Here is a 22,497-nt window from a genome sequence, read left to right on the forward strand (position 1 = left end):
ATATCACGATACAGGGGTTATGATACAAGAATTAGGGCCTTGGGGTGTGGGTGTGTGTGTGTGTGTGTGTGTGTGTGTGTGTGTGTGTGTGTGTGTGTGTGTGTGTGTGTGTGTGTGTGTGTGTGTGTGTGTGTGTGTGTGTGTGTGTGTGTGTGTGTGTGTGTGTGTGTGTGTGTGTGCGTGCTAGCGTGCGCGTGTGTGTCTTTTCTGTTTGTTCTTTCTTGCAGTGCCCATCCAGTGGTGATTGGAGGTTGAGTGACAGTGACAGCACATCATTTAGATGCCATTGGCAATCAACCAGCCAGCAGCATATAAGCCTGGGAGAGGTAATAGCTCCAGTTCAGCCCCATTCATACCTGTTTGCCATGTCTGTGGGCTGTGTGTCCTCTGTTTATAAAATATGTATGTGGGAAGTTTCTGGTAGGTGCGCGCTGCCCTGTCTTTTGTTCCCCCCTTTCTCCTGTTTTTGTGTTCGTCAGGTAAACAATGGTATTGTCATTTGACCTGGTGTGGATTAGTTTATTATTCGGTGTGATGTTTGGTTTGTTGTTCTGGCTTTGGCCACCCGCATGTCTTGCTTCCCTTTTGCTTCTTGATTAGTTTTTGTTGACCCGATTTGTAGGTTCTTGGTTTACCTGTGATCCTAGTTTACTGAGGCACTACACTGTCTCTCTGCATTTGATGTACAGTATGTGTTTAGTTGTCTAGGCGTGGACACTCATTAATGTTGAATCACTCTGTGTCGGACCTGGTTTTGAGGTAGATACTGCACTGTGTTGCACTGTGTGTTTTTTGTCATACTGTGACTTTGTTCTTCTGGGAGCGTGTGATACACTGTAGGACTCTTTTGTGTGTGTGTCTTTTCTGTTCTTTTTTTGCGCCCAGTGGTGATTGGAGGTTGAGTGACAGCACCTAAACGCTGTTGGCAGCATATAAGCCTGGAAGGAGCCCCAGTTCAGCCCCATGTTTGCTATATGTCTATAGACTGTGTTTCTGTCACATTATGTTTATTCTGTTTGATCAAAGTATGCAAATGGGACGTTTCTGGTACGTAGCAGCACTGTCTTTTACACTTTTCATCCTGTTTCTGTGTTACTTGGGGAGATTTTATCCCATTTTTATGGCGTGACCACCTCAGAGGCGAGCAGCCTAGAAGAGGTTCTGTGTGTGTGTGTGTGTGTGTGTGTGTGTGTGTGTGTGTGTGTGTGTGTGTGTGTGTGTGTGTGTGTGTGTGTGTGTGTGTGTGTGTGTGTGTGTGTGTGTGTGTGTGTCTCTCTATGGCATTGGCCGGAGCTGATCTCGCAAAAAAAAAATATTGATCAGTACCACATTTCTTGGGCACAATGCGAGTAGGCCACAGTTTTATTTTTTTATTTTTTTATTTTTTTATTATTGTATAATGGAAGTCAATACGGCTCTGATCAGGTTGAAACCTTGCCCAAATTTGGAGTCATACATCATACTGTATGTCATATCGTCTATGTCGGGTGGAAACCTCATACAGTATGTCCAAAAATGTTACTTTTCAGGATTCAAATTCAAAAATAGCAAAAGCAGCAGATCTACAAGCTCAAAACACGTCGCTTCACTCCTGTAGATTATTGTTTACTCCCCTGTCTTGCCACTTGACTGCGATATAGAGATCATAACAGTAAGCAATGTGATATATTGCGATAGAAACTCCCATAGTATACATAACACACCACCATTATTAGCCTATATCAGTTAAGTAAATAAATGAATAATCAATACAGTGTTATACTATACGACTAAACATAGTAATAATCACAATATTTATGTGTATAGATATTTTCTTACATCCCTAACAAATCAGAACACAGACTGCCTGCATCATAGTAGCCTATTGCAGTGGTTCTCAAAGTGGGGTCCAGGATCCCCAGGGGTCCTTGGGGTGGTTCCAGGGGGTCCCCAGCATAATAAGTTAATAGCACCACAATCATTTTAACGGCTTTATCCATATTTTATACTTTGGCTATTCAAAAATAGCAGATCTACAAGCTTGCACGTGACGCGTTGCGAGCTTGTACATCTGCCATTTTTTAAAATAAAAAAAATGTTTGAAATGTTTTGATTCATTTTGATTCGTTTTTTAAAAATGTAATATTTGCCTATTAAAACCCCCCCACAACTTTTCATTAATTAAAAACAATTCCAACATTTTTCTAACTTTTTAATGTTGTACATCAGCTATTTTGACTAGTTTTTGTCCCAGGCAAATGTCTAATTCTCTTTTGGGTCTCGAGGTAATAAGTTTGGGAACCACTGCTTTAGTACATTCTACTATTTCTCTCAAAGTAATAAGTACCAGCTAAAAAACGTCCGAAGCATCAATGCAAAAGGCACATAAACACACGTCGATTTACCCGGCGGCAGAAAGAGAGTTTGACGGCGAAAATGTGCAAAAAGGATCCGATGTCTTGGACTGAATGATAGAAGTGTGTTTAGTCTATAAAAAGACTGAAGGCTCTGAATTTAGACTTGGTATGAAGGCTGGCAGTCTCACCTCCGTCTCAACCCTCACTTTTCACCTCCCTGCCAGCAGACCGTACAAGCTGCTCTTTGTACCTCCAGCCTGGTGCAGAGCCAGCGCTGTTGAAAATCCTCCATGTTCATTTAACCTACCCTGAGAGAGAGTGTTCATTTAACCCACCCTGAGAGAGAGTGTTCATTTAACCCACCCTGATGTATATGTATATGTATATGTACTGTATATATATGTGTATATATATGTGCATATATATAAATATATATATTTATATATATATATATATATATATATATATATATATATATATATATATATATATATATATATATATATATATATATATATATATATATATATATATATATGAGGGTTGGCGGTCAAATACATATAATTTTGGGGGGGGGCGTCCTTGACATGAAAAAGTTTGAGCACCACTGATAAACAGTATCAACATACGGTTTCTTTTGTATTGTATTTCTATTGTTAGGATTTAGAAGACATTTTTAGAATCGGCCTCAGGTCTTAATGGGTTAACTCTTACGAAGAGAGTGTACAAATGCAACCAAATGGACCCATTAACTCAGAGCATTTTGGCTGTGTGTGTAAAGTCAGTGAAAATTAATTTCTGTCACTCCTATGAGTCAACCGGCAGGAGTGTGTTCATGCATACGTGTGTGTGTGTGTGTGTGTGTGTGTGTGTGTGTGTGTGTGTGTGTGTGTGTGTGTGTGTGTGTGTGTGTGTGTGTGTGTGTGTGTGTGTGTGTGTGTGTGTGTGTGTGTGTGTGTGTGCGCGTGCGCGTGTGCTTGTGTGTGTGGTGTGTGTACGTAGTATGTCCAGTCACGTGTCCCTGTGAGCACTATAATTTACATGCACAAGTACAGCTATTCACACAAGCCAGCCTGTGTACACACACTTTTGCCATGTGTGCGTACTTGTGCTGATATCGTTGTGAGAACCAAATGTCCTCAACAAGGATGGAAGATAAAGAAAAGTCTGGAAAGAAGAGAGGGCATTCTGCTCGTCCTTGCTTTCCAAGTTACAATTACTTGGGTTAGGGTTAAGGTTAGGCAGGTTAGGCGATGGATAGGGAATTCATGTAGCCAATGGAAAACTTCGACAACGATGGACTGTCAGAAGTGTGTGTGTGTGTGTGTGTGTGTGTGTGTGTGTGTGTGTGTGTGTGTGTGTGTGTGTGTGTGTGTGTGTGTGTGTGTGTGTGTGTGTGTGTGTGTGTGTGTGTGTTCCCCTGAGAAAAAAAGTGATGAAAGCAGGTACAGTGAAGCCCCAGAGCAACGTGAAGCGCGCACACACACACACACACACACACACACACACACACACACACACACACACACACACACACACACACACACACACACACACACACACACACACACACACACACACCACCACGCGCGTGCACACACACACACACACACACACACACACACACACACACACACACACACACACACACACGCACACAACTATATAACTTCATAGAGAACACCCTCCCCTGCTGACTTCTCACCCAAGTGGAACTAGTTGGAACTATGTTCTAACGTCTGGTTGGTTGCGTGGCCAGTGGTGACTTTAAACTCTCTCTATGTCGTCCTCAGACGAGTGTGTGTTGATTCCCACAGTACAAGCTTTTTGGCAGGGAGTTCCCAGTGTCGATAATAGTAACCGGCTATAGTCTCATTCCCCTGACTGTAATTTGTTTCCTGTTTCATCACTGTTTCGTGTGCACAATCTTCACTGGAATTTGTGCTCGTGTGAAACACATCCTTGAGTCTCCATCTCCAGGAAGTCATTTTGTGATGCACTGGTTTTAAAACCAAACACCAAAACCAAACACAGGATTTTACTGTGCAGTGGCCGTGTAAGAAGTGAAACTGACAAAGTGTGGTTGCTACAGGAGTGTAGAGTGCAGCGTTTTAGGGTCATGATGTTTGTTGATTTGCTGTCATGACCTGTGTGGACTTTTAAACACAGAACTGCTTGATTGTCTTTGTCCATATGTCCAAAGCTGTTACTTTTCAGCATTCAAATTCAAAAATAGCAAAGGTTGCAGATCCGCGTCGCAGATCAGGAGTTTATGTCAGCCATTAAGGCCTGGATGTCAAACGACTTCCACCAGTTAAATGAGCATTGATGCATTGGGTCCCTCAAAGCTAATGTGCGCTCCAATCAGTCCATGCACCTTAGTTGACACACACACATCAAATCAGTAACTCGTACATGTTTCGTCCACACAGAGATGTAAAAGCTTAGGTCAATTGTCTCATACCCTGAGTTAGAGATGATAATCCATGCCCTTGTCTCCTCACGCTTGGACTATTGCAACTCACTTCACCTGCCTCAGTAAAGCAACCATGGACCGCCTCCAACTAATTCAAAATGCTGCTGCCAGACTGTTAACCAGGTCCAGCAAAAGGTGCCACATTACTCCTCTTGGCTTTAGGGACAGGACAAAGAAGAGAAAGCATGTTTTTTTTTTAATGCTGTTGGATTCCACGAATAAACATTTTTTTTCTCCCCTAACAGTTGCCATTGTCCTGCTCCTGTGATGCACCGGACCTGCCAAACTCTACCTGGTTGATGCGCGGTGGAACCTCCTTACTACATACAGGCACCTCCATCAGTGTTTCTCATGATGACGCATATCAAACTGGCATTTAAATTCATAATGCACACGTTTTAGGGAAAGGTCCACGATTTCATCCAAGGAGTCTTTTGAGCTATACTTTGATACTGAGTGTAAGTGCATTGGAGGGCTAATGTGGCTAATGTGGCTGCCGGTGGTATGAAACCGCTAACACAGAGAAACAGAGGCACACAGGAAGAGAGTATAGCAGAGAGGGAATGCCCATAGTATATCGTCTCTGCTGGGTGGAAACCTCATATGTCCAAAACTGTTACTTTTCAGGATTCAAATAAAAAAAATAGCAGATCCACAAGCTGAAAACGCGAGCTTGTGGATCTGCTATTTTTCATACATTTGCGTGATGCTGCAGTATGATCAAGTATAGCGTATTACATAACTAAAAAACACAAAAAGTTTAAATATGGAGATAAGAGATTTCTGCCCGACAGCAACGTTATGCTCTGTCTTACTGCTTTCAGTACATCTACCCCCTACTGTGTCTGAAATGCTGACTCACTTTCTCTGTCTCTCTCTCTCTCTCTCTCTCTCACACACACACACACACACACACACACACACACACACACACACACACACACACACACACACACACACACACACAGGATGTGTTCTGCTTCACCGCAACACCGCTGATCCGTGGCCCTCTGCCTTAGCTGTGCCCCTATATAGAAACACACACACACACACACACACACACACACACACACACACACAGCAGATGTAAATAAATGTAAATACACATGTGCACAAGAAAGCACATACTGTAAAACATTCAAACACACACATGGAAACGAAGAAAATGTCAACTGCAAACAGAACAAAACTAACACACCAGCATAAACACATGAGCTCGTTCATATGGATCATTTGTTGATCAATATCTGTACTTTACTTGAGCATCTGGCTTTTCTTTTTTGTCTTGGAAGCTTATATGACTTTCACTCCACTACTTTTCAAAGTCAAATAGCGTATGGTACTTTTGACTCCACTACATTTCTAGGAAGCGACCACAGGGACCCAAACTTATAAAAAATACATTATGAATGAACCATTTAAGCCCTATTTCAAACATCATGAAAATTGCCCGTGTAAAAGCTGCGGCGCACGTTATATTATAGACGGGCTATTTTCACTATTTGAAATTATTTTTAAAATGCTAAAGATATAAAATGTCAAAACAATAATGCATTGATATTACAAAGAATACTTGAGTAATGAGTTAATACTCAATCAGTACTCAAGTAAAAAAAAATATTGAGAAACTTTCACTTTCAGTTGCAAGTAATATTGGCCCAGGAGTATCTGGGGTGGGTTGAGTACACTACTGTGTCCACAACTGAACATCTATTATAAACATCCGTGTGCTAAAAGCTGTAAAATGACCTGCTGTAAAATGACCTGTGGCAGTGTCCTTCACGCCATTGTTCAGCATACGTACATACATGCTATTGCTGACCTCTGACCCCAGACAGGAAGTGTATGTAGCTGTATAGCAGTGGAACCCCCTGGGGACCCCAGGGGTCCTTGGAGGGGGGTTCCTGGGGGTCCCCAGCAAAAAAAAGTAGTTAATATAGCATCACAAGCATTTTAACCACTTTATCCATTTTTATGTTTGCTATTCAAAAATAGCAGATCTACAAGCTTGGGTCCAGTTGAAGGTCCTGGTGCTCACTTGTATGCACTTCGTGCCGCACTGCGAGCTTGCATATCTGCTATTTTTTAAATGTTTTGAAATATATCGAAAATGTTTTGAAAAACTTTTAATTTATATATTTTTTCGTAACTTAACTGTCTCTTCTGGGGGTCCCACCCTGGCACAAAACCTTTTCAAATGGGAGGTCTGTGGGCTAATACTGTATGTGTCAATTTGGGGGTCCTTGACTCGGAAATGTTTGAGAACCACTGCTGGTATAGAACCAGCGTTGGAGAAGGACAGCTCTGTGTGGGGAATGTGGTCACGAGTCGAACGTCAACGTCAACCCCCCCCAGCTCTGTTCTTTACAATGAGTCACACATTCTTATTGATGTGAGTGTGAGTGTGAGATGCCTCCAGCACTCTGTTGTCACCTGTTCCGATGATGACGCTAATCAATCATACGGTTACACGCACACACACACACACACACACACACACACACACACACACACACACACACACACACACACACACACACACACACACACACACACAGACCGTTATGTTCTCATCTTGTCTCCCCTCTCTCTCTGCTTTCTGTTTCCTGTCTATACTCTCGACCGAATAAAGCATAAGAAGAAAGATAAAAAAGTATATACTGTATACTGAAACAGATTTTGATTTACGATTTTCTACAGAACACCTACGGAAACTCCCAGTTGTGCTGTGCTGTGCTGTGTGTGTGTGTGTGTGTGTGTGTGTGTGTGTGTGTGTGTGTGTGTGTGTGTGTGTGTGTGTGTGTGTGTGTGTGCGTGCGTGCGTGCGTGCGTGCGTGTGTGTGTGTGTGTGTCTGTCTGTCTGTGTGTGAGAGTGTGAGAGAGAGAGAGAGAGAGGGAGAGAGAAGGAAAGTGATGTGGTGTGGGCAGCTTCAATTTGCGATAAACCCCTGACAACTTTGGCCATTTATAAAAATTCCAAGGTGCCCAATGTTTTCCATTTAAATTACATGACATGCAGAAATCACCTCCACCTCTGTGTGGGTGGGGGGTAAGTCACAAGAACCGTAAATCCCTTGAATAAATAGTGTTTATTAAATAAATGTTTATCTGGACAATTTTCATCAATTGAACATTTCTCCATGTGTGCTGCCTGGGGTTAGGGGGCTGTACTTTGTGACATGTCTGATGAAATGCTAATGTATCTGTCAATTGTCAGTGAGGAGAGCTAACATTTATGCCAGTATCCTGGCGAAAAGCAGTACTTCGTGATATCGAGAGAAGAGTTTTGATTCTTTCTGCTTTTTCTTTGACTAGTTTGGTTTGAATTGAATCCAGGGCTTCAGGCTCAGCACAACAACCCTCCAAGCAGTGTTGCCAGATTTTGTGAGAGAAATAAGCAACCAGGTCTAGCAAAACAAGCCCAAAGAAGCAACTCGGCCACTAGGCCGTCATGAGCACTTTAAACCTATATGTATACATTGAAAATAGTAGATCTACAAGCTCACAACGTGTCACAATGCGACGCGTTGTGAGCTTGTAGATCTGCTATTTAAAAAAATCTTGAAATAAAAGGTGGAATATTTGGAATATTTTTTAAACATTCTAACAAACCAAATCTGGTACAGCTAGGGCTCCCTGGCACAAAACATTTTCAGATGTGGGGTTAGGGACAAATACATATTAATGACCACTGAACGAACCACTGGTTAAAATAATTTAAAAAAAAAACTGTGAAGCAAGCCCCACTAAGCAACTACACTTTAGAAACAAGGCCAAATAAGCAACTACACTTAGAAACAAGCCCAAATAAGCAACTACACTTAGAAACAAGCCCAAATAAGCAACTACACTTTCAGGGACATGCACAGATAGACTCTAGTAGGTGGCGCTGGAGCACCTGCCCTTTGCCCTCTTGACCAGAAGTGCCCTTTTGAAAAAAGGGCACAGCAGGGTTCTTCAACAGAGGGCCCGGGACCCCTAGGGGGTCCTCAGAGTTACTACAGGGGGTCCGCCAAATCTTTATGTGATATGATATTTCTTTTTTACCATAACCACTCGAAACCCAGCATCCCTTTTCTGAGGAGAATTTTCGCCAAAAATAGCAGATCTACAAGCTCACAACGCCTCGCAGCGCGAGGCGTTGTGAGTTGTGAGTTGTGAATAATTTACTTGAGCACCTGCCCCTCAAAATGTCTGTGCACGCCATTGTACACTTTAGAGTTGGGGTTGCCCCCAAAAAGATGCAACCCACAACTAGCAGTATGTACAAGCATCTTTACAGAAAAAGAAGCCCAAGGTCGCTTATTATAAGCGGACATGGCAACACTGGAAGCGCACTGAATGAAAGAGCATGTGGATCTGGATGCTCCTGGTCACCTGGCAACACAAAAACCTCTTTGACCAATCACAGTCTCCCCCTTGGCGCATGAATACGAACACATATAGAAATAGAATCACAATTAAAAATGTAATTTAAAATCCCAAGAGTTGTCTGTATTGGCAAGTGTCCATTAGGATTTCAGTCACATTTTTGTAAAGTAAAAACTGAGAATTTAAAATGTATAATACAATGCAAATGAAAGTATAAATAACAGTTGGAGGCGGGACTAGTGCCGTGCTGCGGATGTGCATCAGGTCCAGGTGGTGGTTCAGGATATAGAGCATTGTTGCCATGCCCGCTTATTATAAGTGACTTTGGGCTTGTTTTTCTGTAAAGTTGCTTGTAAATATATTGGTAGTTTTTTGGGCTTGTTTCTAAAGTGTAGTTGAACCAGTGGTTCTCAAACATTTTCATGGCAAGGATCCCCAGATGAATATGTATTTGTCTGTGCCCCCCCCCCCCTTCTAAAAATATGTTATGCCATGGACCCCCGTACCAGATTTGTGTTGTAAAAAATGTTTCAAAATATATTCCAAAAAATCCCCAAAAATATTTTTTTGAAAATAGCAGATCTACAAGCTCACACAACCCGTCTTGTGAGCTTGTAGATCGGCTGCTTGTTTCTCTCGCAAAACCTGGCAACGCTGCTATAAAGAGGGTGTGTGAGCTGAGAGAGCTGCTTGTTTCTCACCGCTGTGTGTTTGTATGGAAGAGTCAATGTCAAGCTAACTTCTTCTGTACACTTTGAATGCTTTCAGAGGACACCTTTGGAACCGTACGTACTGCTTTTATCTTTTTTTGTTTATTTTTTAGACGTGTTTGTGTTTTATTTGCTCATGTGCTCGTAGAAATGGATTTGGTTTAATATTCGGCTACATTTGTGCCATTCTATGGGAAACAGCGTGACATGAAGGGCTACAAACTTTTAAGTTCAACGTCAAGGCTTCCATCCATCCATGTGCCGCTTGTTAATTTCAGAAAACCCACCTCTTTATACGAGTGTGTTTGCAATTAAGGGCTTGTGTCTTTATTTTATGAATGATACCATAATTCAGTTTTAGTTTTCAATGGGATACTTTTAATGCATATAGGATAGGTGGGCACCTCGATGTAAAATTGGCTATTTTGACCAAATTATTGATAAATACAGTATTTGAAAAATGGTCTTAATGTAAAGTATACATGGTGTGAACATGCACGGTACATATCGGACTTATTCTATCCTTCAACTTCTTGTTTATGCCTCAAAATGACTGGATATTCAGGTTTTGTAGAAATATTAGACCTTCTTAATTGTCGAATGTTTAAGCATGTTCTAATCCTGTATACTTTACTTAAAAACATTTTCCTTTTTTTTTTTACATTTTGGGAAAAAAATGCCAATTTAACACCGAGGTGCCCACTATTCCTTGGTGCCCACCTATCCTGTTACCCTTGCGCTATATTTATTGCATTGTCAAAATAATGAGAAGTAAATGTTTTTTCTTTTTTACTTCCATGGTGTTTCCCTTTTTAAAGCGACCGTAAAAGTCAAAACTCTCAAACATTGTAGGCTCCTCGATCATCCAAATCAACACTTGAACGTGTTTGGTTGATTGTGAGCCTGTGTGTAGAAGATGGATTCTTTTCTTTTTTTTCCCGGGCTGCCCGCGATTCTATTATGATAATAATTGACCTAAAACAGGAGCTCCATGCAGCAGCACTTGTGTGTTTCTGGAATGAAAGCAGGCAGAGCTGTGCTGCTCTGTTCTAGAAGCCTCATCCATTGTTGCTTGTAGGTCGGAATGAGTTGCCCACATGTTGGCTTCCACATTCTGCTTTGGTTGTTTATAGTGCTGGCTCGGATCATTATGTAAGTTTAGAGCGTGTGTGTGTGTGTGTGTGTGTGTGTGTGTGTGTGTGTGTGTGTGTGTGTGTGTGTGTGTGTGTGTGTGTGTGTGTGTGTGTGTGTGTGTGTGTGTGTGTGTGTGTGTGTGTGTGTGTGTGTGTGTGTGTGTGTGTCACATCACAGGTTTACAGAAGTAAAAAAGTGGGAGAAATTCGTTTCATCTTGTTATTTCCATAGTAAAAAGAAAGGGAAGAAGTAAGAGTGTGTGTGTGTGTGTGTGTGTGTGTGTGCCTGCACTATCAGAATATGTAAAACCTGAAAACGTTCAAGATATCTTTTTTATTGTATGTTATCGTATAGGCCTACTACACAAGATTAAAATGGTAAAACTGTCTCTTTTGGTGAGCCTCATATGCAGCAGCAATATAGAAACATGCAACAGTAAGACAAGAAAGGAGATAAAAGTGATAAAAACTGTATACAATTATCCATCTATATGAAAGTCATATGGAGGCATGTCATAAGTAGTTAAAGCAGCAGTGTGCAACACCAGGATACAACGGCATTCTGTCTGTCGGGTGGAAACCTCATATGTCCAAAACTGTTACTTTTCAGGATTCAAAAGTAGCAGATGTATAATCTTGTGGATCTGCTACTTTTGATGCTTGCTTTTGTGTGACGCTGTGGTATGATCAAGTAGGGCGTTGATTTATGAAAAAACACAAAAAGTTAGAATGTGGAGATAAGAGGTTGCTGCCCAGACAACAACGATCTACAGTAGTATTAAATTAAGCCTCAGTATCATCTTGCTTTAGGTCTCCAGAATGTTTGAATTTGTCTTCAGCTCTGAAGTAAGTCTTAAGTGAGCCATTGTTAATTGTGCTTTCTGCTCTCTGTGCCTCCTCTCTTAGTTGACCTGAACTCTCTTTTGGACTGGAAGATGGCTAACAAGGCGACGACGAGCTCTGCCCACACTAGCGTGCTGACCTGGGACCAGGTGAGCCGCCTGAACGAGGTGCTGTCGGAGGCGGTGCCCGTCCACGGCCGTGGGAACTTCCCCACCCTGGAGATCCGCCTGAAGGACATTGTGTCGCGCGTGCGGTCCCGCCTGGAGCGGAGCGGGATCAAGGTGAAGGACGTCCGCCTGAACGGCTCGACGGCCAGCCACGTGCTGGTGCAGGACATAGGCTGGAGCTACAAGGACCTGGACGTGATCTTCCGCGTGGACCTGCCCCGCGAGGCGGAGTTCCAGCGCATCAAGGACGTGGTGCTGGGCACCCTGCTGGACTTCCTCCCCGAGGGCGTGAACAAGGAGAAGATCACGCCCATGACGCTGAAGGAGGCGTACGTCCAGAAGCTGGTCAAGGTGCACACGGAGCAGGACCGCTGGAGCCTCATCTCGCTCTCCAACAACGACGGCCGCAACGTGGAGCTCAAGTTCGTGGACTCGATCCGGCGGCAGTTCGAGTTCAGCGTGGACTCCTTCCAGATCGTGCTGGACTCTGTGCTTTCCTATTACGATCTGGGTGCCGCGGCCACGCCGCCCATGTCCCATGCCTTCCACCCCACCGTGGTCGGTGAGAGCGTGTACGGGGACTTTGCGGCGGCCCTGGGCCACCTCCGGAACAAGCAGATCGCCACCAAGCGCCCCGAGGAGATCCGTGGCGGCGGCCTGCTCAAGTACTGCAACCTGCTGGTGCGGGACTTCCGGCCCACGGACGAGGAAGAGTTCAAGGCCCTGGAGCGCTACATGTGCTCGCGCTTCTTCATCGACTTCCCGGACATTGGCGAGCAGCAGCGCAAGGTGGAGGCCTACCTGCAAAGTCACTTCGTGGGCGAGGAGCGGAGCAAGTATGACTACCTCACCATCCTGCGGCGTGTGGTCAACGAGAGCACCGTGTGCCTCATGGGCCACGAGCGGCGACAGACCCTCCACCTCATCTCCCTCATGGCCTTCCGCGTGCTCGCCGAGCAGAACGCCATCCCCGACGCCTCCAGCGTCACGTGCTACTACCAGCCGGCGCCGTACGTCCGAGACCACAACTTCAGCAACTACTACGTGGCCAACCAGAACATTCCAACATGGCTGCCATGTAACTGACAAAGACAGAGACGGAGGGAGTCCGAGTGGATAGATGGACGTGATGCTGCTGCTTTACGGGGAGGAGTGAAAGAGGAGAGAAAATGTGCCCAAAAAATCTAGATTTAGACAATGAAAGGTTTTTTTTTTCTTTCGTTTTTTTTCAGGCATAAAGGATTCTATTTAAATGGACAAGTTGTTTTCACTTTGTTTCTGGACTCCCTTTTCCTCATTCCTTATCTACCAAAGTGTCGATCGTTGGATGGATCTAAGTGGTACTTTTAAGTGTTATTTTGATTTTTTTTGCCCTTTGCCCAACCCCCCACCCCCTCCCAAAAAGCACTGTGCCCCCCTCCCCCATGTCCAGTTTAAGGACATCTTAGTCACAATAATGATGTCCATGGTGCCTTAACCCCGTGTTTAGCCCTCCCCCTCATTCATTCATTCATATAAGGTATTAATATGAATTATTGTCCATCTATGAAGTAAAGTAAAAAAAAATGTTATGGCCTTTATATTTGGCTTTCTCCTGTATATTTGGGAAGAATATGTGATGTCAAATTATTGAAGAAAAAAAAAATCAGAAAATTTTGAAATGAAAATAGGGTGGGGGGGAAAAAAAAGTATAAAAGCAGAAGATGGCCAAACAAAAAAAAAAAAGAATCACGGCCGAGCACAGCTGTTAAAAGGTGATAAATGATGTGTTTGTTTATTTCACCTGGTGAGCCAACCCTTGTTTGCTGGTCAGCGTTTGGGGATTTGGTACGACGAGACGACCCATGACTTTATCTCGGCTCCAATCTCTCCTTTCGGACATGCGAGGAGTTGCCGATTTTGTTTTTATTACTGATAATGAATTAATAATTTTGAAGTGCAAATGGGGGGGAGGGGGAAGCCCTCTGTCAAAAATGGCCCTTGCAGGCATTTGTACTCACCAGGCTGCCAAGAGTTGACTGTGTAGAAAATGTGTATATTGTCTCTGTCGGGTGTAAACCTCCTATCTCCATATTCTGACTTTTTGTGTTTTTTCATAAATTAACTCATACTACTACCCCACCCCTACCCTTACTACAGCGTCACACAAAAGCATCGAAAGTAGCACATCCACAAGCTCGTAGATCTGCTACTTTTGAATTTGAAGCCTGAAAAGTAACTGTTTTGGCCATTGAGGTTTCCACCCGACAGAGATGAATATATATGTATAGTATCTTTTTTTCTCTCTCTCTGTGAATGTGGGTATAGTACAAGCTCTCCCTCGTCCCTGTTTTTTTATTTTTTGTTTCGTTTGTTCATTTAGTTCAGCCCTTTTATTCAGTCAAGACTGGAATTGGGGCGAAATTCTGCAAGTGACCCATTTATACTTAGCTGGGCGTCGGTGTCGTTCACTGGAAGTGCCAGATATTACATTCACAAGCTCACAACATGTGTTTGCTGCGAGCTTGTACATCTGCTATTTCCGGTGAGCGGTGGTGCACAACCAAGTATAGATGGGGGGGCATTAGGCCTCGTTAGGCCTGCAGATTTGACAGGCTTCTGTGGCCCTTTTGTTCCCGTTTCTTTTATACCTCCTCGTCAGACGTCGGCGCTTCATGGTCACCGTGAGAAGCCGGCCTGAGTGACAAGACTGTGTGTGTATGTAGGGGGGCCACTCGGAGAGAGTGCAGGGCCTGGCAGATTCTCTCTGAATGGGAGCTTGGCTCTGAGTCTTGTGGAGAGTGTGAGGCACTGACTGACTGGCTGTCCCTGCCCTTATAAGGAGCAGCACATGGCAGTATGGCCGGGGTCACCCCTTCTGCAGTTTGCAGGCCCTTTGCAGGCTCGGTGACGTCCGACCGAAACGGGATCCTGAGTCTCATGGCAGCCCCCCTGCAACTGTCTCTTTGACTCGAGCCCAGGGTATAATTATCTTTTTGAAGGGGGAGGGCATGCTGGTGGCACTTAGGAGCTGGGCCGTCACCTTTTACATGCGCCCAGAGCTGATTCACTTCCCTTTCGCGGAATCCTGGGTCTATTTTTACGCTCTGCGTTTAAATGAACACCCATGGTTGGCGTTGCTTGACCTGCACATCAAGTGGAACGTTACCGAGTGTCAGCCAGAGGAATCCCGCTTCCCGCTCTAGACAATTTTAGCTCTACAACTGACATTTGAGTCCTTAGAATCCCCCCCCCCCCACCCACCCCCAAACCCCACATATCTCATAGCCGTGACAGAGCTAACTTTGAATGCCTTCCTACCCACCCACACCCCAAATCTGTCTGCTTCCATTCTATCGAGCTGTGAATTTCTATTTTCAGCCACAAACTGCTCTGCCCTGAGCCCAGCCCAGCCCAGTGCAGTGGAGGGGGGCTAGCCTAGCGCACATTATTTTTGGATCCTGGCAGCGATGGCGTAACTTGCATTTGGATGAGTGGTGACTTTTTCACCTATTGCTCGCTCTCTCACTTTACTCCTGTCCTGCATGGGGGTTCACACTCAGAAAGAGTTGCTCTTTAACTCCTTATGCAAGTGTCAGCTGCTGGGCTTTCTTTCATTCCTCTTCCATTCACAGATAGCGGCTCGCTCCCCAGCTGCTCCTGCTCCTCTTGCCACAGCCCGTTGTGAGCAACAAGTGTATCCAGATAACAGATATGACCCCCCCCCCCGCCCCACTCGCTCCCTTATCTGGTTTGCACACAAGACCTGGCAGGTTGGAGGAATTCTCTCTCACACACGCACACACACTCTCTCTCTCTCTCTGTCACTTATCTGGTTTTGGGGAACACGGTGGAGGGGGTCAGCGTGGCCTCTTTGGTAGAAGGTCCCACCCCCCCAGGTCAGGGCACTTTGTGCTGGCTCAGTAGCTGAGCTTCACTTTGTCACTCGTCGCAAACACACACACACACACACACACACACACCCACACAGAGAGAGAGAGGGCTTTTAAACTCTGGCTCGGCCTAGGTGAAACATTTCCATCTGTGGACCAAAGTCTCTTACTAGCGCAGAACCAGCAATTCTCAGCGCTCAAGTGCCTTTCATTTTCGGGTGGTTTAGATTTTGAGGGTTTGGAGAGGAAGGCTGTCAGTCAGGGGATAGCAGTTTTTCTTTATTTTATTTCCCCCCATTTAGTTTACTTGCTTACACTCTCCTGAAATGTTGACGCCCCACTTTTACACCATTTGTAATTATTTCTTTGGCAAGTTAGATTTTTGGTTTGGGGTGGAATTTGAAATCATCTTGTTCCAGCATTTTTATATCCATTTAGAATTATTGATTGAGGCTTTTTTTTGTATTGCATTAGATGTCATTTTTTTTGTTCTAAACTACATATCTGCATTGTCATTCCAGTATCACATACTAGTCAGCCGTTTTTAAACCCCCTTCTTGCCCCTGTCTTATCTAAAGCTACAGATACAGTTTGGGGGCCTTGCTGTTCTCACTTTTCAGCCTAATTAACTTCACAAATCCTCTTTGATTGCTCTTGTTTAGTTGCTTGTTGGTTAATATTGTCCCACATGGCTGTGCTAATGCCTAATTTATGCTTTGTGGTATGCTGGTATCTGGTACGAAACATGGATCTACAAGGCCACAACGTGTTGCGGATGCGATGTGTTGTGGGCTTGTTAATCTGCTATGTTTGGTGTGCGACACTGTTTACAAAAAAAAGTACACCCACATTTTCTAAATTCTTCGAAAGGGACATCAAGTGAAGCTCTGTATCACCAAACAACCAAAGCGACAACCTTAAGTGCACTGACAAAGCCATACTTAAACCGACAACAGCTATGTCTGGACGCCCATTGATGATGTGGTTCTTATGATAGCACTTTAAGAGACCTTGTTGGGGGAAAAAGAAAAAACAAAAAAAAACTCCAAACCCAGTCCAGCTGAGAGGGTTGTGAATAAGCTATTGTGGCCCGTGTGCCAGAGATGAGCTGGATCTCAGGGAGATTGAGTGAGTGTATGTATGTGTGTGCGCGCGTGTGTGTTTATGGGCTTTTGGCTTATTTTTTAAGTCTATTTTTCTTTTTTTGGAGTATTGGCTGGCAGGTGTGTGGTAATTGTAAGTTGGCTTGCCCCGCGTTGACCCTTGAATTTTGATCAAGAAATGTACCCTCCCTAATGCTTCTTTGTTGTGTTTTGTGTACCCTAGTAGTAGTTGTAACTCAAAGACCTTTCTTGTACTTGTACTCCTCCCCGCCCCCCACAACTACTGTTTCCCAATGTTGTATTGGTCACGCCTTAAGTTGGTAGGAACCAGTGGTCTTCGATGTCTATGGTTAACCCCTGGGATTATTTTCTTTTTTTAACCATGTCCAGTTATCACTCACAGACTGCAGCTTCAGTCGGTACGTTGACTCACTTACGTACTGGAGTGATGCTTGATTTATACTTGGTTTCACACCGCTGTCGTTTCGCACCGGAAATAGCCGATCTACAAGCTCAGCGGTGAGCTTGTTGGGGTTATTTTCGGTGCGTGACATGATTGCACAGCCAAGGATAAGTCAAGCTCAAGAATCAAGACTATGAGCCACTCTGAACACCAGCAAACCCAGCGGGTCAGAGCTTAGTGAAGACCACTGTCCACCACAAAAGGACTGCAATGTGGGGTGGGTGGGGGTCGGGTATGTACAATCGTGTAGCTCCTTTTCATCTCTTCTAGTTGACCTCCTCCCCGACTGTAATGGTCTGCGAGTGAGGTCAAAGAAAACGAGACTCTGTGGAACCTAGTCCTGTTTTCTAGAGCAATGGTTCTCAAAATTGGGGTCCAGGGACTTGGGGTTCCTTGATGGGGGTTTTAAATTGACCCATATAAGTCTGTAACTCTTGACAGTGTACAAATGGAGCCTAACGGTTCCGTTTGGCTCCATTTGTACACTGTCAGAGTTGAGGGGAGACCTTTTTGAAATGTAACAGTTTGAGAACCATTGAGAAGGCTGATTGAAGAATCCAGCTACGAACGTTGTGAATCGTAAGATACCTCTTGTGCCTTGCCCTCCAGCCTTGCTCTCGTGTGTTTACAGCGTCTGCTCCCTGAGAACGCCCAACAGCTCGCTTTTTTTACGAGCAGATGTGCTTTATCTCCTTTATGTTTTTTTACCCCCGAGGTAAAGAGCGGGCATGGAGGGGGTCGACAGGGTTCACAGGCAATCATATCACTACCCACTTTTTTGGGGGGTCTTTGTATACGCACACACGTGTTATTGAAATGAAATGAAACCTTGACGATGATGATGATGTGCATTCTGTCCGTTTATTTCTTTAAATTCGTTTTCTTTTCTCTACTCGTTTTCTGGCTGCCACTTTTTTGTGTGTGCTGTAATTCCATGTGATTTATGTCTCAGTGTTATTGCTTCTCTTGGTGTGTGTGTGTGTGTGTGTGTGTGTGTGTGTGTGTGTACATCACCTGTATAGAAGTCTTGTTGTTTTTTAATTTTCCAACGGGGGAGGGGGTTGATGTCGTTATTGGCTATACTTGTAGATTTTAGCGTTGGCTATTAAAAAATGGCAGATGTATGTGGCAAATGGCAGATGTACAAGCTCACAGCGCGTCACTTCGTGCCGCGCTGCGAGCTTGTAGATCTGCTATTTTTGAACATTTTCGAAAGAGCAAGTCTTACGCCATTGGGAATGTGATTGAGCCCTTTATTTTGACGCTCTCCTGCTTTCCTCTGCATGAAGAGCTTTGTGGAATTTGTTGCAGCACATTGTGTTTACGTGTGTGTGTGTGTGTGTGTGAGAGAGAGAGAATGTGTATTCATGTATACTGTACGTGTGCTTGTTTTGTATGCAAGGATGTCTGTGGAATATGAGTTAGAAAATGGGTTGGGGGGGGAATATGAAATTTGTCGCACTATATATATATTATATATCTATATTTTTTTGAAATAGTTAATACAAAAGAGTTCCTTTGTCAGATTTATGAATTATGGCTCTGATGGTGATGTTGATGGTTGCCACCATTTATTACTATTTCATTTCTCAGCACTTTTACCTCACTGGTTTTCCTTTTGGGTGGAAATGTACATCAGGAAAATGTGTTTGAAGAGGAAATCATGAATAAACAAAAGTATTAAAATGCACCATTGCTTCAAGGTTGTTGTTTTTATTCTCTCTTGTGTTGGCTGTGGTTGAAGAACACATTTTTCACTTAAGTAAAAGTAGCAATAATATAGTGGTTTAAATCTCCCAAAACATTTTATTAATGGCGCAATGTTTTGACCTTGTATATAGGTCTTAATCAGGCAAATAGATATTTGCCTGATGAAGACTTATAAGGTTGAAACGTTGCGTCATTAAATAAAATGCGTTTTGGGATCTTTAAACGTGTGTTTGTGGATGATTTACCTTCTCCTTGATTCTTGCCTTGATGTCCAGCACCTGGCCTAAATACAGGTACAAGATGTGCACACAATCTCCTGTGAACTTTTACTCAAGTCGACTTGAGTAAAGGTACAAAAATAATTGCCTATTTTTGAATAGTTCATTTAATGTATGTTTCGGAATCTGAGAAGTAAACTAAAGTTTTCAAATAATTGGAGTAAAAAGTACAATATTTGCCTCCGAGATGTGGAGTGTTTATACAGTATAGAGTATAAACAAATGGAAATAGAATGTAAAATAACTCACATTGTTCTTAGTTCTTGCGTAAATATTCTTAGTTAATTTCCCACCACTTAAGCCTAGTTCAGACCAAAGACATGCGCAGAGACAAACCCACTTTAATCCATATTTATACTTTGTTGTATGACAGGTGTGGTGTGCTGAAAATAGCCGATCTACAAGGTCTCATTGGTGAGTAAATGCACTTGGCTACTTAACACTAATGATGAGGAACGGCACAGGGTATCAAATGGGGGTCCGTGGCCTAATATAATGCATATCGTCTCTGTCAGGTGGAAACCAAAAAGTCCAAAACTAACTTTTCAGGATTCTAATTCAAAAATGGCAAACTTGGCAGATCTACAAGCTCTGAGCTTGTGGATCTGCTACTTTTGATGCTTTTGTGTGATGATGTAGTATGATCAAGTAGGGCGTTTTAATTTACGAAAAAAGTAAAAACACGTTTCAATATGGAGATAAGAGGTTTCTGCCTGACAGCAGCGACATCAAACTGGGGGTTCTGGTATCAGAGTGTGTGTGTGTGTGTGTGTGTGTGTGTGTGTGTGTGTGCAGAGTTCTGTTGGCCTGACTGAAGCTTTAATTACCTGGCTCACTTGTTGAGCCAGACAAGGAGGAAAGCATTTTGTCTGGTCAGAAACCCCTTATCTCCATGTTTTAACCTTTTGTGACATTAACACCCTATTTGATCATACTACAGCGTCACACAACAGCATCAAAAGTAGCAGATCCGCAAGCTCAAAACGCGATGCTTTGCGCCGCGTTTCGAGCTTGTGGATCTGCTGCTTTTGCTCTTTTGAAAAGTAACAGTTTTGGACATATGCGGTTTCCACCAGACAGAGACGATTTGTCATTCACTTCCATTACACAGAGTTTCCCCAAACTTGACAACCTTGTGGTTCTGCAGCTAAGCGTGAACAAGGTTTCCCAAGGCATTTTTACGTTTTGTTATTTATTTGCGGGATAAGTTTGTCTCATCTCTCCATGAAAGCTCTGTTCCAAAAGTGACAAGATCCATCTTTCTATCCATACACGCATCTAGTGTTTTGGAACCAAATTCTTTTTGCCACAGACATTTCTAAGAGAGCCACATCCCCTAGTATCCACTTCCATAACTTCGCAACGTCGTATTCCATCCCTCCCTGCCATGTCTAGTTGTAGTGATGAGAAACTGACCTATTAATGCCTAAAAAACAACCATACTCTCATATCGTTACAATTTGGCCTTCAAATATGCAAGTTAAGCCCTAGTCTAATTCACTCAATCACGCAATGGTGTCACTTGCCAGAAACAACAGATCTACATGCTAACAACGCGTCAAATCTGTTCTTCTTGGCAAGCAACACCAACCTTAAAGGAATACTTAATCCCCCCCAAATTTTCCCCCTATCAGTTACTGACCCCGTTAAGCCTTGAATTCACGTGCAAATGTATTTTTTTCTCACATTCCTTGACGATGAATGAAGAATACAAAAACGAAGTTCAAGATTAACAACAGCAAAACTATAAAACAAATCTGGCTGTTTATGAACTCCAGCACAAGTCGCACAGTGCAATCCAAGTGTCCTCTATCCAAATGTATGCACTCAGTACTTCCGAAACACCACATTCTTACTCTAAAACGTTACTATTTATTTTACGATAATACTGTGAATCAGTATAAGTCATTTTGGAGGTGAAGTTCAGTATGCCTTTAAACCCCATTCCCACTTGTGTTTAGTGCAGTGGTTCTCAAACTTTTCATGTCAAGGACCCCCAAATTGATATTTATTTGGCCGCGGACCGCCATCTGAATTAACTTTTGTGCCAGCCTACCAGGGATCTCAAGAAGCAAATATTTGAGTTAAAAGAACTTTTATATCTATCTAAAATAATGGTTAAAGTGGTTAAAATGATTGTGACACTATATTAACGCATTTTGCTGGGGACCCTCTGGTACCGCTCTCAGGGACCCCTTGGGGGTTCCCAGACTCCACTTTGAGAACAAATGTTTTTTAGTGCAATGGAAACAACGTTCATCTATGGCCAGTTTTTGAATGGCTCTAATGATGGCCCTCAACATTCTGTTAGTGAACATGGTACATTAGCAGTCCTTCGGAGCTTTGAAGTGTATCAGATTTTATTGTAATTACAGCCTTTAACAGTTAGCGGAGAGAAGTCTGTTAACTGGCCTGCTGTCGTACGGCATGTCTCCTGAATAAATCATTCTTTAAGGTAGATTTCCCTCGGTGGTTGGAGATCTCAATTAAATGTGATTTATAGACATTCTACAGAGCCATGTGCAGTGTCTGTACTGTTTTTGGAGCCAATAAGGAAACTTCACTGTAAATTGTGTATGCGTGCGTGTGTGTGCATACTGTGTGTAAATGCAGCATTTTGTCTCAGTAAGGTGGAAACCATGTATGTCCAACGCGTATTCAAATTCAAAAACAGCAGAAGTAGCAGATCTACAAGCTCAAAACTGTTTCGAGCTTGTGGATCTGATGCTTTTTGTGACGCTGTAGTATGATCGAATTAATTTACGAAAAAACACGAGTTAGAATATGGAGATAAGAGGTTTCTCAGATTTTCTGTGAGAGGGTGCATGTGTACTGTAGGTGTACAGCAGTGTGTTTGGATTTGGTAGTGCACTCTGCTCGCTCGTGCATGCTCTCTAATCTCCACCATCAGCTTTCTCGCGTTGTCAATTTCCACTCTGAAATGCAGCCTCCTCCCTCCACATACACACCACTGGGTTGATGAATCACCAACTGCCATTCATAAAATAATTTACTTATCTGCGGTGAATGAGTCA

The 22,497-nt window shown here is 43.3% G+C and overlaps 1 protein-coding gene across 1 annotated transcript; it reads left to right on the forward strand.

Moving 5' to 3' along the window:
• The first annotated feature begins 9,881 nt into the window (after window positions 1-9,881).
• Window positions 9,882-19,164, forward strand: tent5c (terminal nucleotidyltransferase 5C). Its single transcript, XM_084085500.1, has 2 exons — window positions 9,882-9,968; window positions 11,933-19,164. Exon 2 carries the CDS (start codon window positions 11,962-11,964, stop codon window positions 13,120-13,122), a length of 1,161 nt encoding a protein of 386 aa, XP_083941626.1. The 5' UTR covers window positions 9,882-9,968; window positions 11,933-11,961; the 3' UTR covers window positions 13,123-19,164.
• Window positions 19,165-22,497: the final 3,333 nt, after the last annotated feature.

The sequence above is a fragment of the Gymnoscopelus microlampas genome, assembly GCF_963454915.1.
Source record: "Gymnoscopelus microlampas genome assembly, chromosome: 17".
Classification (NCBI taxonomy): Eukaryota; Metazoa; Chordata; class Actinopteri; order Myctophiformes; family Myctophidae; genus Gymnoscopelus; species Gymnoscopelus microlampas.

What these genes read in the sequence shown, in the direction of transcription:
- tent5c (XM_084085500.1), top strand. Translation starts at nt 11,962, where the DNA reads ATGGCTAACAAGGCGACGACGAGCTCTGCCCACACTAGCGTGCTGACC.